General features: G+C 42.9%; 2 protein-coding genes across 2 annotated transcripts; both read left to right on the plus strand.

The window, feature by feature from the left end:
- The first annotated feature begins 109 nt into the window (after nucleotides 1–109).
- Nucleotides 110–2,363, plus strand: LOC134176388 (jerky protein homolog-like). The gene is made up of 2 exons (XM_062643058.1): nucleotides 110–1,948; nucleotides 1,980–2,363. Exons 1-2 carry the CDS (start codon nucleotides 1,073–1,075, stop codon nucleotides 2,157–2,159), a joined length of 1,056 nt encoding a protein of 351 aa, XP_062499042.1. The 5' UTR covers nucleotides 110–1,072; the 3' UTR covers nucleotides 2,160–2,363.
- Nucleotides 2,364–8,254: 5,891 nt separating this feature from the next.
- On the plus strand, nucleotides 8,255–10,072 carry LOC134176389 (jerky protein homolog-like). Its single transcript, XM_062643059.1, has one exon. The coding sequence runs from the start codon at nucleotides 8,390–8,392 to the stop codon at nucleotides 10,070–10,072; it is 1,683 nt and encodes a 560-aa protein (XP_062499043.1). The 5' UTR covers nucleotides 8,255–8,389.
- The last annotated feature ends 4,278 nt before the right edge of the window (nucleotides 10,073–14,350 follow it).

Raw genomic sequence — 14,350 nt, forward strand, 5'->3', positions numbered from 1 at the left:
TTTGTTGCAATCGTGTCTTTTTTTTCCGGTTTGTGACTTAAACAGTCCCTTGCAAGTAGTGCACAGCAGAGGCTGTTGGTCTTGACATCTGCTGGAATCAGCTCTGTCACGAGCCTTCTCATTGATTCAATTTTGACGACTGAGCGATTGACTTAACTTTGCTAGCACAGACGTTCTTCCACTTCTGCCTGTCCAGCGTAAGCTGGGACAAGGTGCCTGTTAGACCAACCATTTTGAGGTCTTTTACAGTCCTGTCTTTCCATCTTAGTCTGACCCCATGCGCTGCACGAGTTGATGGTAGCCAAGCATAAAGCAGCTGCTTGGGCAGACGATGATCTTCTATACGTTCTAGATGACCAAGCCATCTAAGACGCTGGCCATCAAAGAGTCTTCTGCAGTTTCAAGATTGCCAAACTCGTGCCTGATGTCATTTGATGTGATTCGTTCCAATTGTTGTTTGAACTTGTCTATACCGATCATGAAACGTTGACATTAATTTGTAAATGTGACAAGCCTTGTGACATCTCTTCTAGTCACGGCCCAAGACTTTCCCTGACTTTGCAATTCCTAATGAAAGTTCAGATTCAATAATGTTCAACACGTATTTGATATAGATTCTTACCTTAAAAATCAGTCCACCACCGTGCTCCAATCCTTTTTCAATTGCCCCACCATGCCTCTATCCTCTAATATTAATAGCATTATTCAATGTCATAAGCAGACATACGACGTGAACACAAATCGGGTAGTGCGAGCATGCGCAGTCCGCGAGTTTGTCGTTGCCATGCAGCCTTTCAACGCCATGTTTCGCGACCGTGTGTTCACCGCTACAATACCATTGATATGTACACTCAAACTCCCCTTATCCGGACGCCCCATATCCGGGCACGTCCGTCTACCGGGAACCCCAATATTGCACAATTGCATCACGTGTATTGCGCGTGGTCCACGTGCACGAGGTCGAGATAAAGGTCGTGTAATCAAAAGTCCAGTACTAGTCCAGTTACTTGTCGACAGATAGCCATACTTAGGTGCTAGTTTCTTATTTACAGCTTGTAAGACTTACCTGAAGATGTCTGAGACTAGACCAACGCAGACGCCTGCCCCGCAGAAGCGAAAGAGGTCTGTGATGACGCTCGAGACAAAGATGGAGATTGTGCGCGAGCTTCAGGGGGGAAAGTCGCAAAGGATCGTGGCTGAAAAGTTTGGAGTCGCTAAGTCCACTGTCGGAGATATTTGGAAGGACCGCCAGAAAATCGAGGACTGTGTTTTGTCTAGTGAGTCGCTGGTATTTGCGAAAAAACCCTGCATTGTTCGTGACCCAAAGTTTGAACTGGTGGATGCGGCTTGCTGGAAATGGTTTTGTCAGCAGCGCTCAAAAGGAGCGCCTGTGTCTGGTGTCTTGCTTCATGAAAAAGCACGAGTATTTTTTGCGAAGCTCTACCCTGATGCTGACCCAGAGAGTTTCAAGGGCAGCACAGGATTGCTCCGGAAGTTCAACCTGCGTCATGGCATAAAGAACACGGCATTGCGTGGTGAGATTTTGTCAGCGGATATGTCAGCTGTTGGTCCATTTCGTGAGGAACTTCAGAAGCTGGTGGAGAGCGAGGGATATTCCCGGGATCAAATCTTCAATGCGGATGAGACAGGATTATGGTGGCGACTAACTCCTTCTTCATCTTTGAACTCTACAGGCAAAACACGGGCTGCTAACTTCAAGAAGGCCAAAGACCGTGTCACTCTTCTTGCTTGTGCTAATGCCTCTGGAACACACCGTCTTCCATTATTGCTCATTAATAAAAGTCAGAAACCAAGGTGCTTCAAGCAAATGGATATGAACAACCTTCCTGTCCATTATTATGCTCAGAATAAGTCATGGATGGACTGCAGGCTGTTTACTGAGTGGTTCCATGAACAAAAGTCAGAAACCAAGGTGCTTCAAGCAAATGGATATGAACAACCTTCCTGTCCATTATTATGCTCAGAATAAGTCATGGATGGACTGCAGGCTGTTTACTGAGTGGTTCCATGAACGGTTTGTACCATCTGTCAGGAAGTTCTGCCGTGACAAAGGGATTGAGGAGAAGGCACTTCTGTTGGTGGACAATGCACCATCTCATCCATCTTCAGCAACACTTCATCTGAGGATGGCAGGGTGAAAACACTATTTTTGCCAACCAATACAACGTCTGTGATTCAACCAATGGATCAAGGTGTTCTAGAACCATGTAAGAAACGGTACAAACGTAAGTTGCTATCACACATCATCATGGAAAATGAGTCCCCTCATTTGTCTGTGCCTGAGATCCTCCAGAAAGTCACCTTAAAGGATGTTGTCTACTGGATCTCGGCTGCTTGGAATGAAGCATCAAATGACAGTTTGCGCAAGGCATGGAAGCATTTGCTGCCTGAGTCTGACACACCTGAAACATCTGAAGATTCTACTCCAAGCAATGAGGTATGCAGTGACATGGTGGTCATGGCTGCCCCTTTGGGACCTGATGTTCAAGAAGCTTTTGCCGAATGGTTTGATTCAGATTCGAGTGATGCAGGCCACCAGATCATGGAAGACGATGAGATTGTGGCAGATGCACTAGCACAGGGCAACAGTGACGATGAGAGTGAAGAGGAGGAGGCCATGGAAGACTGTCGTTCAGTCACACCTCATGAAGCTTTCAATGCCCTGGAGACCTCACTGCTGTGGCTTGAATCTCAAAACACTGATCCAGCTCATCTCCTTCTTGTGAAGAAATGGCGTGACACGGCGGCTCGGATGAGACAGGAATCACTGAGGCAAACATCCATTACTTCTTTTGTGTACAGAACTGAATGAGCATGTTCTCTTATTGTTTTCAATCAGTGTACAGTGTACATGTACATCTATTATGTACGTATGTGCATTCACTTACATGTAGGGATGCAAAATTGAATGTTAATCATACAGGTGTACATATGTGGGGGTGTTCCCAGATGTGGCCGTTTCTGAGTTATGGGCAGTGTCCGGTCCCAAGCTGCCCGGATAAGGGGAGTTTGAGTGTACTACCAACGCGCCGCATACGGGATTTTCTAACGGCATGGTTTTGAGCACAGAAGTCAACCTGCTGGATATTGAGGCGACGTAAAAATTTTTTTTGCTGTTTATTGACGTGATCGAATAGCTCAATGATGAAATATACTGCTGACGTTGTTTTCTCCGTTCTGGGGATAAATAATGCTGAGTAAGACGGTGGGGAAACGTGGAGTCAGCGTGTTACATAATACCGGATGTATGCAAAATTTCCCTCCCGCAATGACACCATGTATCAGGCTTTTGCACAGGTCAGCAAGTACAGCAGACGTCGACTATACAAGAAGAAGCCTTTGCAGGTACGTTGACTTTGTCGTTCTGTTGTTTTCGAGTGTTGCTTTACTTCCGGTCAATGGCATACCCTCGACGTTTCTTCGTGAGAGCCGGCGATGCAAATATGTTGCATTTGAATGAAGTGGAAAGCGACAGCGATCAAGAGGCTTTCGGAGGGTCTGACGATGAGCCGGAATACGATGGAGGGCAAACAATTATTGAAATTGCAGTGTTGGATGGCGTTTTTTCAGACGATCCTCCTCCTCGTGTAATGAGAGGTACAGTAATGTCAAAATACGCCAAATTTTAGTAGATTTATTCTATCAAGTAGCAAAGTGTTATTTATTGTAAATATGATAGAAAAAGAAGCCGTGGCAGAACTAATGGAGTCACGTGACGATGGTAAATATAAATTTCTTACTTTCCATGGTTTGAATGAACAGTACTGCTGCAATAAGTTCTCAAATGAATGGATTTTTACAGAAGAAGGAATACCATCCTTAGACGTCACCACCTTCACAGATGACACTTCGGATGGTAATTTCAAGTAACATTTGTTTTATGATCAGTTGAACTTGCATATGCTAATGTTATAGACAATGTAAGACAAGGCGAATTTACAACAGGTACATTGTTGCTGTTGTTTCATTCGTTAGTAGTAACGTAAATGTTTATATATAATTTAGACATTGATGGAACAAGACAAGGTGATGGGCAAAAATTTTATTGCACTGAAATAACAAAATCATTAGGAACTGCTGTATAGAAGGTCCCGTTTTACCAGACCTGCAAGACATGCCAGGCAGCAAGTTGTTACTCAACCACCAGCAGCAGCTCCAGCTCCAGCTCAAGCGCCAGCTCCCGCTCAATTGTCCACAACGGACCCTGTTGACAGTTACGAGCTGGAATGGGAAAAAGCTGACAGCTTGCTGCCTATTCCTGGGTATGGTGGTCCCCAACTTGGAACAACATTCCAAGAGCCCGACTGCACAGAGCTGTTCAATTTTAATAAGATCTTCGACAACGAAGTCTGCCAGATGATGGTAGACTACACAAACCTGTATGCAGATGTTTTCCGTACCGCTGAGCCAGACAAACATAAAGACAAATGGACACCACTGTCAGTTGGGGAGCTACAATGCTACTTTGGAATGGTCATCGCAATGGGGATCACTAAATGTCCGAGAATTGACTATTACTGGCAACAAAAGTACCCGACCACCTGCCAGATAGGAATGCAAGTAGTCATGTCCAGAAATCGATTTCAGGCCATATAGGTATCTTTAGCAATATTTATTTACCAAATTTTATTATCGCAAGTCACTATGTCATTCTACAGGTACTTACATATCTCGGACAGAACCCAGGAACCGGCACGTGGAACAGAAAAATATGACAAGCTCTACAAACTGAGAGAGTTCCACAAGCTACTTGCAACAAAACATCAGCCCCTATACAACATCGGCCCTCAAATTACCATCGACGAAGCCATGATTCCTGTAAAATAATTTACTTGAATTTTTGGGTACTTCTCAATTTATGAATAAATATTTGTGTTTAGTTCAAAGGGAGGATTGGCTTTCGTCAATATATGAAATACAACCTACACGAAACGCGTTGTTTTCTATGTGCTTTGACGCCTGCAGTCGTAGAACTATTGACACGTTGCAAATGTTTGCTAATTAATGTCGGTGTCTAGGGCGCTGTGTTTCGTGTTGTATTCGTCGACGCATGCAACCTTAATTAGTATAGTGGCATGTTGGCATTTAAATTGTTTGCTGATGTCTCTACATGCTCAGCGCTGGTTTTCGCTCGGTTTGGCAGTCATTTATTGAAGATGTTTAGACGCTAGGCTTTAGGCGCTGGTTTTCGTGTTGTCTTCCCCGACGCTTGCAACCATATGCTACTGGACGCTAAATTGTTTGTTGATGTCGCTAAAAGCTAGGCCCTGGTTAGTGTGGTCTTTGCCGACAGATGCAGTCATGCTATTGGCACGTTAAACTGTTATTGATGTCGCTACATGCTAGGCGCTTGTTTTCGTGTTGTCTTCCTCGACACTTGCAACCATATGCTAGTGGCAAGTTAAATTGTTGGTTAATGAGGCAAAACAGAAGGTGCTCGTTAAGTGTGGTCATTGCCGACGGATGCGGTCATGCAATTGGCACGTTAAACTGTTTGCTGACGGCCCTATTAAGCAAACTACCCTAGGAATAATGGATCAAATGACGCCATAACTATATAAGTCTGAAATGCACGTCTCTGATTATTTAGTGTGCGTGCACCTGTAGCAAGTATGTCTGATTTTGACAGAACGAAGAACCTACTGATCGGGGCCGTAGATGCCGTTTTATCGCTTGCCGATCAAGCGAAACAAGAGTCTTTGCGAGAGCCGTACAGTTCCTCGGCGATCACACGTCAAAGCATTGCTAACTTCGGATCGAGAAGAAGGGCTGAAACACCTACACGTAAAGAAGCAATTAGTCAAGGTGCAAGCGCTAGCATGGAAGAGCACCGACGCCTTTTGGGCTACCGTCCGGCAAAGGATAAAGGCAAGAGGAGCAAGAACATTCGTGGTGCCGGACGTAGAAGCAGCATCAGCACGTGGAAGAAGGATTGCATTTGCCTTTACGATAAAGAGCAGTGACTGAAACCTTCATCCGACGAGAAGATTGAGCTAGCAAAGATGGGATTGGGTTTGGGAGAAGTGCTATGGGATGGAGATGGTGATGCGGAGCACATCCACCGTGTCTTACTGGAAACGTTCCCAGTGCTTGATGCTTGTGGGGGTATACGCTTTTGCATCTTGCTGAAAACTCCCACCATATCGTTGAAATAGAAGGGCCTGATAGTGGGATGAAGGTGCATTTTTTAAGGACGTTGTGAACCAAGCAAAGTTGTATATACGGCCCCTGCAAAGGGACATTACAAAGGAGGATGTGAAAAAGTACTCTATACGGACAGTAAGACTATCTGCATGCATCAAGCATAAATAGGTATAGGTTCGGTTAATGATTGATCAAATTGTTAGAGTGTCAGTGAGTCGTCTGAAGTTTGCCAAAACTGTAAGTCACTCTCCTTCCTCAATTGAGAAAAACAAATAACAATTTGCAAGAGGAAAGGTTTTTCATCACTTTCAGTCCGTCCTTGATGGTCAAATGAAACGACTCACAGCAGAAGGCTATGATCGACCACCAAATCAAGCCGGAGGTCTAAACTTGGCTGACGAAGACAAGCTCTGGCAGATGAATCTATTTGGGAAGAGCTCAGCATCAGTCCTTCAAACAAACATCTACTATTATACCGGTAACTTTTTGGTTTTCGGTCAAGTGAGCAGCGCGAATTGAAATCCGGTATGTTTACTTTTTTGGCTGACCAAGTTGGTGAGTACGTGCAGTTCAATGGGCGTTCTGTTAAAAATTATCAAGGTGGGCTCAAGCAGACAAACGTTATTTCGAAAGAACAACGTCACTATGCTCGTCCCGGTGATCCTCGATGCTACGTACAACTATTAAAATACTACATTTAAGTACGATTCGGTATGGGAGGCAATTTGTTGGACGAAAGACCCTTGCTCAGATCGTGCCAAATGTTTGCAAAGCAGCAGGGTTACATAGTCACTACACTGGACACTCCCCGAAGGTCAGCCTAGCTACTCAGATGCATGCAGCTGGTTTTGATGAGCAGCTGATACAAGAACGTACAGGTCACCGTAGTCTCGCTGTAAGAAGATACAAGAGGACTTCAGCGGAACAGCAAAGGGTGTGTCGGAATTCCTACTGTCTAGTTCGAAAGTCCATCGACCTGGATCTACTACAACTTTGGACGCCATTCACGGTTCAAGTTTGTCATTGTCGTCACCAGAAGAGAGTTATCAAAATTCCACTCTTCCAGTGTCATCTGGTTTGACAGTCGTTTCCGTCAATGTCTGATACTGACTCGAGCTCACAGCCGTCTGATGATGAAAAAAGGTCCATGCCTCAAAGACTCGGCTCTGCCTCGTTACCAACTGTTCCATAACTTTCAGTTTTCACAAGTAGGTTGTTGTGATGTTGTGGTTACTGTAGATTTAGTGTAAGGTTTCAGTATCAAGGACAGTCCCATGGCAAGCATGCTATAATTGTATAATTGTGAGAGCTGGCAATAACTACGGTATGTGTGCAATAACTAAACAACGCAGGCACTTGGCCGAATACAGATATTATTGCACGGTCTACGAGAGCGCTCACTGGGTAGGGGCCACCAGCCGGTAACTAAGTTTAGCAACTACGTATGCAGCCGCCTACACCTCTTACTCATACTCGTGTGGTCATGGTCACTTCATTTTATCGATAATTTCTACACTAATTTCAGTCGAATCTTCTCCAACAACGTTTCAAGCCTGTGCATATCTTGCTCACTAAGACAAAAACTGGCTCTGAGAATAAAGAATATCAAAACAATTAAAAGAGACCAGAAAATAGTTTGCTTCCGAGAGACGTTGATCCAATACTACAAATCTCTGCTCTTCTGTACACATGAAAGCAAAAACTCGTTTCCTGAATGCACATTGGCCAAATTTGTAAGCAGAGCTCACACCTTACAGTAGGTAATTGTAAAAAGTTTATATGAGATGAACAAGTTCCTAAAAAATCCAATAATTCCTTTGAATATCTCTACAATGTAAAGGACCTCAAAGGGGGCACAGAAAAGAATAACCGTTTTGACAAACAAACAATTAAATTGAAGTATCTACATCAGCAAGATCCTAAGTATCTCCTCTCGTCCACTTCAACTCATCTGTATAATCCGGATTTGTTGAATTCTTCGCATAAATTGGTTGGATTACCTATAAGAAATGAAGCTCAAGACTCAAACAGGCAATGAGAATATAGAATACAGTAGAGCCTCGCTAATCCGAACCTCGTTAATCCGAACCCTCGCTAATCCGAATGTCCCTAACTGCTTGACCTCGAGTTTCCAGAGAGCATTTAGAATTCCGAGGCCTTGTGCAAACGTCCTTTGATATCCGGGAAATAACAAACATCTGATCATATCCGGGTACACGTTCTCATGTCGTCAGACAAAGATATAACAAAGAAGACAAAACGGGCTCACAAGACTCTAACAATAGAGCAGAAGGTAGCAATACTGGATGAACTGGGAAGTGCCTCCTATTCTGTGCTGTGTGAACGATATGGAATCGGTCGAAGCACCATTAGCGATATCAAGAGGAAAGAGTCTGAACTGAGGCAATACGAAAGGAAGCTAACCGAAATGGGAACGAGTCGACTTGCCAAAACAATGAAGCTTTCTACTTACGAGGAGCTGGAGAGGGCTGTTTTCATGTGGTTTCGGCAGACGCGCGAGAAAGGCATTCCTGTATCAGGCCCACTACTACAAGCAAAGGCCTTGCAGCTTCACGAGAAATTAAAGGAGTCTTCTCAAGAAGAGGATTTCGGCAACTTTGTTGCCTCGTCTGGTTGGCTTTGGAGATTTTGTAAGCGTCATTGCATTAGACAGCTGGCCTTACAAGGAGAAAAGCTGTCTGCCGATAAACCAGCTGCTGATCAGTTTGTGTTACGTTTCCAAGCTTTTGTCAAGGATAGTGATTACAGCACTGAACAAATATTCAACTGTGACGAGTCAGGTTTGTACCATAAGCTGCTGCCTCAGAAAACGCTTGCTGGTCACTTTGAGAGGTCTGCTGATGGGCGCAAGACTCAAAAGGACCGTGTTACCATCAGTGCCTGCTCAAACGCGTCTGGTAGCATAAAACTACCCTTGGTCTTGATAGGTAAATCCAAGAATCCTCGTTGTTTCAAAAACGTCAATCGTGATCACTTGCCAGTGAGTTACTACAACCAGTCTAATGCTTGGGTGAACACAGGAATATTTTCTGACTGGTTCCATCATAAGTTTGTTCCTGTAGTGCAGGAAACGTTAAGGGAAAAGGGTTTGGATGATAAAGCTGTCCTTCTGCTTGACAACTGTTCTGCTCATCCGAATGAAGAAGACCTGATATCAGCAGATGGCAAAGTGATCGCAAAGTTCCTTCCACCGAATGTCACTTCGTTAATTCAACCCATGGATCAAGGTGTGCTAGTATCCATTAAACGCCGATACAGGAAAAAGATGCTTCAAGATCTTATTCTTCAAAATGATAGAGGTGTGTCAATCATTGACTTTGTTTGTGGAATCAACATGATGAAAATTTCTGATAAAGTTTCCGCTAGTTGGGATGAAATTACACCTAGAACAATTCGATTGTCTTGGAGAAAGATTCTACCCATTTATCCTGACGAAGGCAGTCAGGAACCTGCTGGCATCACAGAATCAGGAGAGTCATTTGAAGAGCCTTCTTCTAATTTGACCCCTCTCTTCTCTGCTTTGGGTTATGAAATGACTTCAACAGAAATTGAGGAGTGGTTAATGGTAGACAATTTGGATCCTGGTTACACTCATTTGGATGATGATGAAATTGTCACTGAAGTCTTGGCTCACGGTCGTGATGAAGAGACTGCTGCAGATGAAGATGAAATGCAAAGTTCTGATCATGATTCAAGCACAAACCAGTCTGGCATCTCTCATGGCAGTGCATTTCAAATGCTCTCTGATTGTTTGACATGGTTTCGGGAACAGACAGAAGCAACTCAATACAGCTTGAGTGTTCTTCGGAGCCTACGTGACCTTGCAGCTAAAAAGAGACTAAGCACTCTTGAACAGGCGCGGGTGACGGACTACTTTGAGAAATGAGTTGCTTTTGCTTGTTGTTGGGTTACCTACTTAGTTAGTTGCGTTGCAAGAATTCTTGTCCCTGCGTAGGCATGTAATTGTTGACATATGTATGCGCAAACGGTCTGGATTGTCAAGGCTATGTCTGGGTCTCCAAGGCTTCGTATTTTGATAATCCGAACAAATTCAGTAATCCGAACAGGTAAGAACGGAGTCTGGTACAGAGCTATTCGGATTAGCGAGGCTCTACTGTATCTAAAAATTATGAAAACCATAAAAAATATCGAAAAAATTAGAAAAGTAGAATGGAAAATGTTTTGATTGTTTGACAGCAGAAGTGTCTCGGAGACTCTGATCCAAGTCTGCCGAGCAATGCAGAAATATTTTTCTCTTCCTTGAATGTCAACCTAAAAATTAGCAACAGATTTTCTGACTGCTAAATGTGAAAAATTCGTGTGCCTAGCGACAAGCCTAATGTACGTATTGAGTAAAAAATTGTGGCAATTTGAAATAATATGGATAAACATCAAACTACAGCTAGACTTTACAAAAATATTTGTGGTTAGAGAAAAAATTGTTTCAGATTAATTTTGTCTTTGTCGTTTGCAGATTATTCTTGATAAACCAAATGTATGGCAAGAAATTGGAGTAGCTGCTAAAACAAGTTAAATAAAATTAGGAGCGCTATATAATACAGCAAAAAAATTACAACCAAATGATAAGACGAATATTTATGTGCAAGTTCTCTTCTAGCTAATGAAAGATGCTAGTCAAATACTTTCTGCTCCTGGCGTACGTGTGTATGAAGAGATAATGCTGTGGTTTCGATGCTCTTTTTAGTGTAGCAGTAGAACCTTAATAGCGAGATTGTCCATGCACGTAGGAACTATGCCGGCGAAAAGTTTCAAGACCCATGCACATACAGTGCAGAGATGATAAAACATGTAAAAGCAATAGAACAAGTTCGTCGTCTGCTACCTTAAAATGTAGGAACCTAACACAAATGACTAGGTCATTGCAAAATTCAGTATTTCCAGGTGGTCCTGCAAAGCAAGTTGGATGGACACCCAAGGTGCTGGGAGGTGGTGGCACACACGCAGTACTTCCCAATTAAGACCTGGACGAACTGCGCAGTTCAGGTTGTTTGTCTTATTTTGCAATTCGCAGTTTTATCGTCGTCGCCCATAAAATTTTGGCGCACCATCAGAAAGAGACTCTAAAAAGCAAGTAACGTATGCGCAATTACGTCTACAAGCGAGGGTAAAAACCCTTTACTGACTGCACATTAGCCAAATTCTTAGGCAGAGCTTCCGCCCTAGAGTAGGTAATTGTAACAAGTTTGTATGAGATGAACCAGTCCCTCAACAAATCCAGTAATTCGTTGAATATCTCTACAATGCAAAGGACCTCAAAAGGGGCACAGAAAACAATAACCGCTTTGACAAAAAAAAACAATTAAATTGAAGTATCTACATCAGCAAGATCATAAGTATGTCCTCTCGTCCACTTCAACATATCTGCATAATCTGGATTAGTTGAATTATCTGCATAAATTGGTTGGATTTAAATAAGAAATGAGGCTCAAGACTCAAACAGTTACTGAGAATATAGAATATCTAAAAATCATAAAAGCAATAAAAACAAAAATATTCAAACAATTAGAAAAGTAGAACAAAGAAAGTTTTTGATTGTCTGACAGCAGAAGTGTCTCGGCGACTCTAATCCAAGTCTACAAGACAATGAAGAAATTTCTCTTTCTCAGAATGTCAACATAAAATTAGCAACCGATAGTCTGACTGCGCATGTGAAAAATTCGTGTCCCTAGCGACATGCCTAATGTACGCGTTGAGTAGGAAATTGTGGCAATTTGAAATAACCTGGATGAACAACAAACTACAGCTAGACTTTACGAAATAATTTGTGGCTGAAGAAATTGTTTCAGATTTGTAGTTGTCGTTTGCAGATTACTCTTGAGGAACGAAATGAATGGCAAGAGCATGGAGTAGCTGCTGAAACAAGTTAAATAAAATTACGAGCGCTATATAATACAGCAAAAAATCAACCACGAATATCTATGTGGAAGTTCTCTTCTAGCTAAAAAAAGATGCTAGTCAAATAATTTTCTGTTCCTGGCGTACGTCTGTATGAAGAGATAATGCTGTCGTTCCAGTGCTCCTTTTAGCGTAGCAGTAGAGCCTATACAGCAAGATTGTCCATGCGCGCACGAACTATGCCGGCGAAGAGCTTCAAGAGCCATCCACTTCTTCGAGGTTACAGTGGAGAAATGTTAGAACACAGGAAAGAAATAGAACAAGTGCGTCCTCTGGTAGTCTAGAATGTAGGAGCAAAATAAAAAATTACTAGGTCATTGCAAAATTCAGTATGTCCAGGTCATGTAAAGCAAGTTGAATGGACACACGAGGTGCTAGGAGGTGGTGACTCACATGCAGCACTTGCCAATCAAGATCTGGACGAACTGCGCACTTCAGGTTGTTTGTCTGATTTTGCCTTTTGCAGTTTTATCGCCGCCGCCCATACAATTTTGGCGAAGCAACAGGAAAAAGACTCTAAAAAGCAAGTAAAGTATGCGTAAATGACCCACTCTGGAGAAAATGAGGCACAAACAATTGCACAACTAGATGTCGGGTATATGACAGCTATGAAACAAACAGATCCAGTTTCACATTCTAACTCTTGTTTGCAACTACGTATATTTTTCAAATGTAGGTTAATTTTTTCACAGCTCCTATACCAAGAACAAGAAGAAAAGAAACAGTCGATGCAAGTATTGCACAGCAAATTGGTACGCTATGACTGTGAATATGTAACCGGAAGTTGACCAGTACAACTGTTGTTATAATAAATGTATACACAGAATCAAGTGTAGGCAAAACTAGAAGTAAAAGAATTCAAGAGCTGCTACAAAAAGTTTTGTCATTGCAGCGTCTCAGAAAGAAACCCAAGAGTAAACGGATATCTGTGCCACCACTGATTCAAAAAAAGAATCAGAGTCAACACATCAGCCCAAGAATATATCTGCAGAGAGCAATGTACGTATAATTAAGTTTAGCTTGCAGATTTAGTTTCAGAGCAACCGGGCTTTTGGCGAGAGCATCACGTAGCTGCTGAGATTCGTTACCATCAATTGCCCGGTGAAGTACCAAACTAAAAAGTCACTTCAGGCTCAAATAGATAACAAGTCATTGTCATTCTTGAGAGACATTCACAGCATTAGAGATCACGCTAGACTCAACACGATCTCATCAACCCTTGCTCGTGTTTGGATTAAAGCCATTCCTAACGAAAAGATTGACCTAGTACCGCTGAAACACGGCATTATTACTTCCGTAAGAATCTGGCTGAGAATTTCTATATTGCCATCTCAAACAAACGCTAAGAGATGTGTTACAGGACAAATACTGGATACAACTGGTGACCACGCCATGAGTTGCGGCAGTAGCTGTACACGTACGAAACGGCATGATAGTCTTAGAGAAATTTATGTCTTGCCCTACTGATAAACAACAGCGTCGTTAAAAAGGAACAAAAAAAACTAGCGGGCAAGATGGGTTTTCGTGCAGAAGCATGCCAATTACCAGCGCTATACAAAACAAACAGAAATTATTCAGACTCAAATAGATAACAAGTCATCGTCATTCTTAAGAGACATTCACAGCATCGGATATCAGGCCCGACTCGACACCATCTCAACATTCCAGACTGGTGCCTGGATTAAAAACCTTTCTAACGAAAAGCTCGGACTAGCAAAACAAACACACGACATATTATCTGACCGTCTAAGCGCGCGTCTGACCGCGGTGCACAGCAAATGCGTCATATTTTCGCAAGTGTCTTCTTTGCGATGCGTTGGAGTAAGCGACAGCTGTTCAGAGACAGAGGAAGTGCTTTGGCGCGACTCCAGTATCCCCCTAACCCTAACATGCACGTAACGTTTCATGATATACAAAGCCGCGACTAGCTAGAAACATGACATGGTCAGTCAGGCGTTTATTAAAGAAGTATGACACGTTTCTCAGTCATTTCTTAGAATGATTCATAGTGACTTAGTACGCAAATTAGATATGCTTGACTGTTGCGTCGAGTTTTGCCAAGAGCACAGCCTTGACAAGTTGTCGCTACCCGACGTGTGTGCGACGCTTGCGGCAATGAAATAAAGATGTGCTCTCGTAAAGGAGGCAAAAAATCCTCAGACGGTTTTTCGTGGAATTGTGGCAAGAAGACATGCGCCAAGGGGCGGAGCATTAATACAGGAACCTGGTTTGCGTCCTCCAGACTGAC

Source organism: Corticium candelabrum, chromosome 2, assembly GCF_963422355.1.
Source record: "Corticium candelabrum chromosome 2, ooCorCand1.1, whole genome shotgun sequence".
In the NCBI taxonomy this organism is placed as follows: Eukaryota; Metazoa; Porifera; class Homoscleromorpha; order Homosclerophorida; family Plakinidae; genus Corticium; species Corticium candelabrum.

What these genes read in the sequence shown, in the direction of transcription:
- LOC134176388 (XM_062643058.1), top strand. Translation starts at nt 1,073, where the DNA reads ATGTCTGAGACTAGACCAACGCAGACGCCTGCCCCGCAGAAGCGAAAG. An exon ending in CCAAGGTGCTTCAAGCAAAT is followed by an intron (nt 1,949 to 1,979) that starts GGATATGAACAA and finishes GTCCATTATTAT; the next exon opens with GCTCAGAATAAGTCATGGAT.
- LOC134176389 (XM_062643059.1), top strand. Translation starts at nt 8,390, where the DNA reads ATGTCGTCAGACAAAGATATAACAAAGAAGACAAAACGGGCTCACAAG.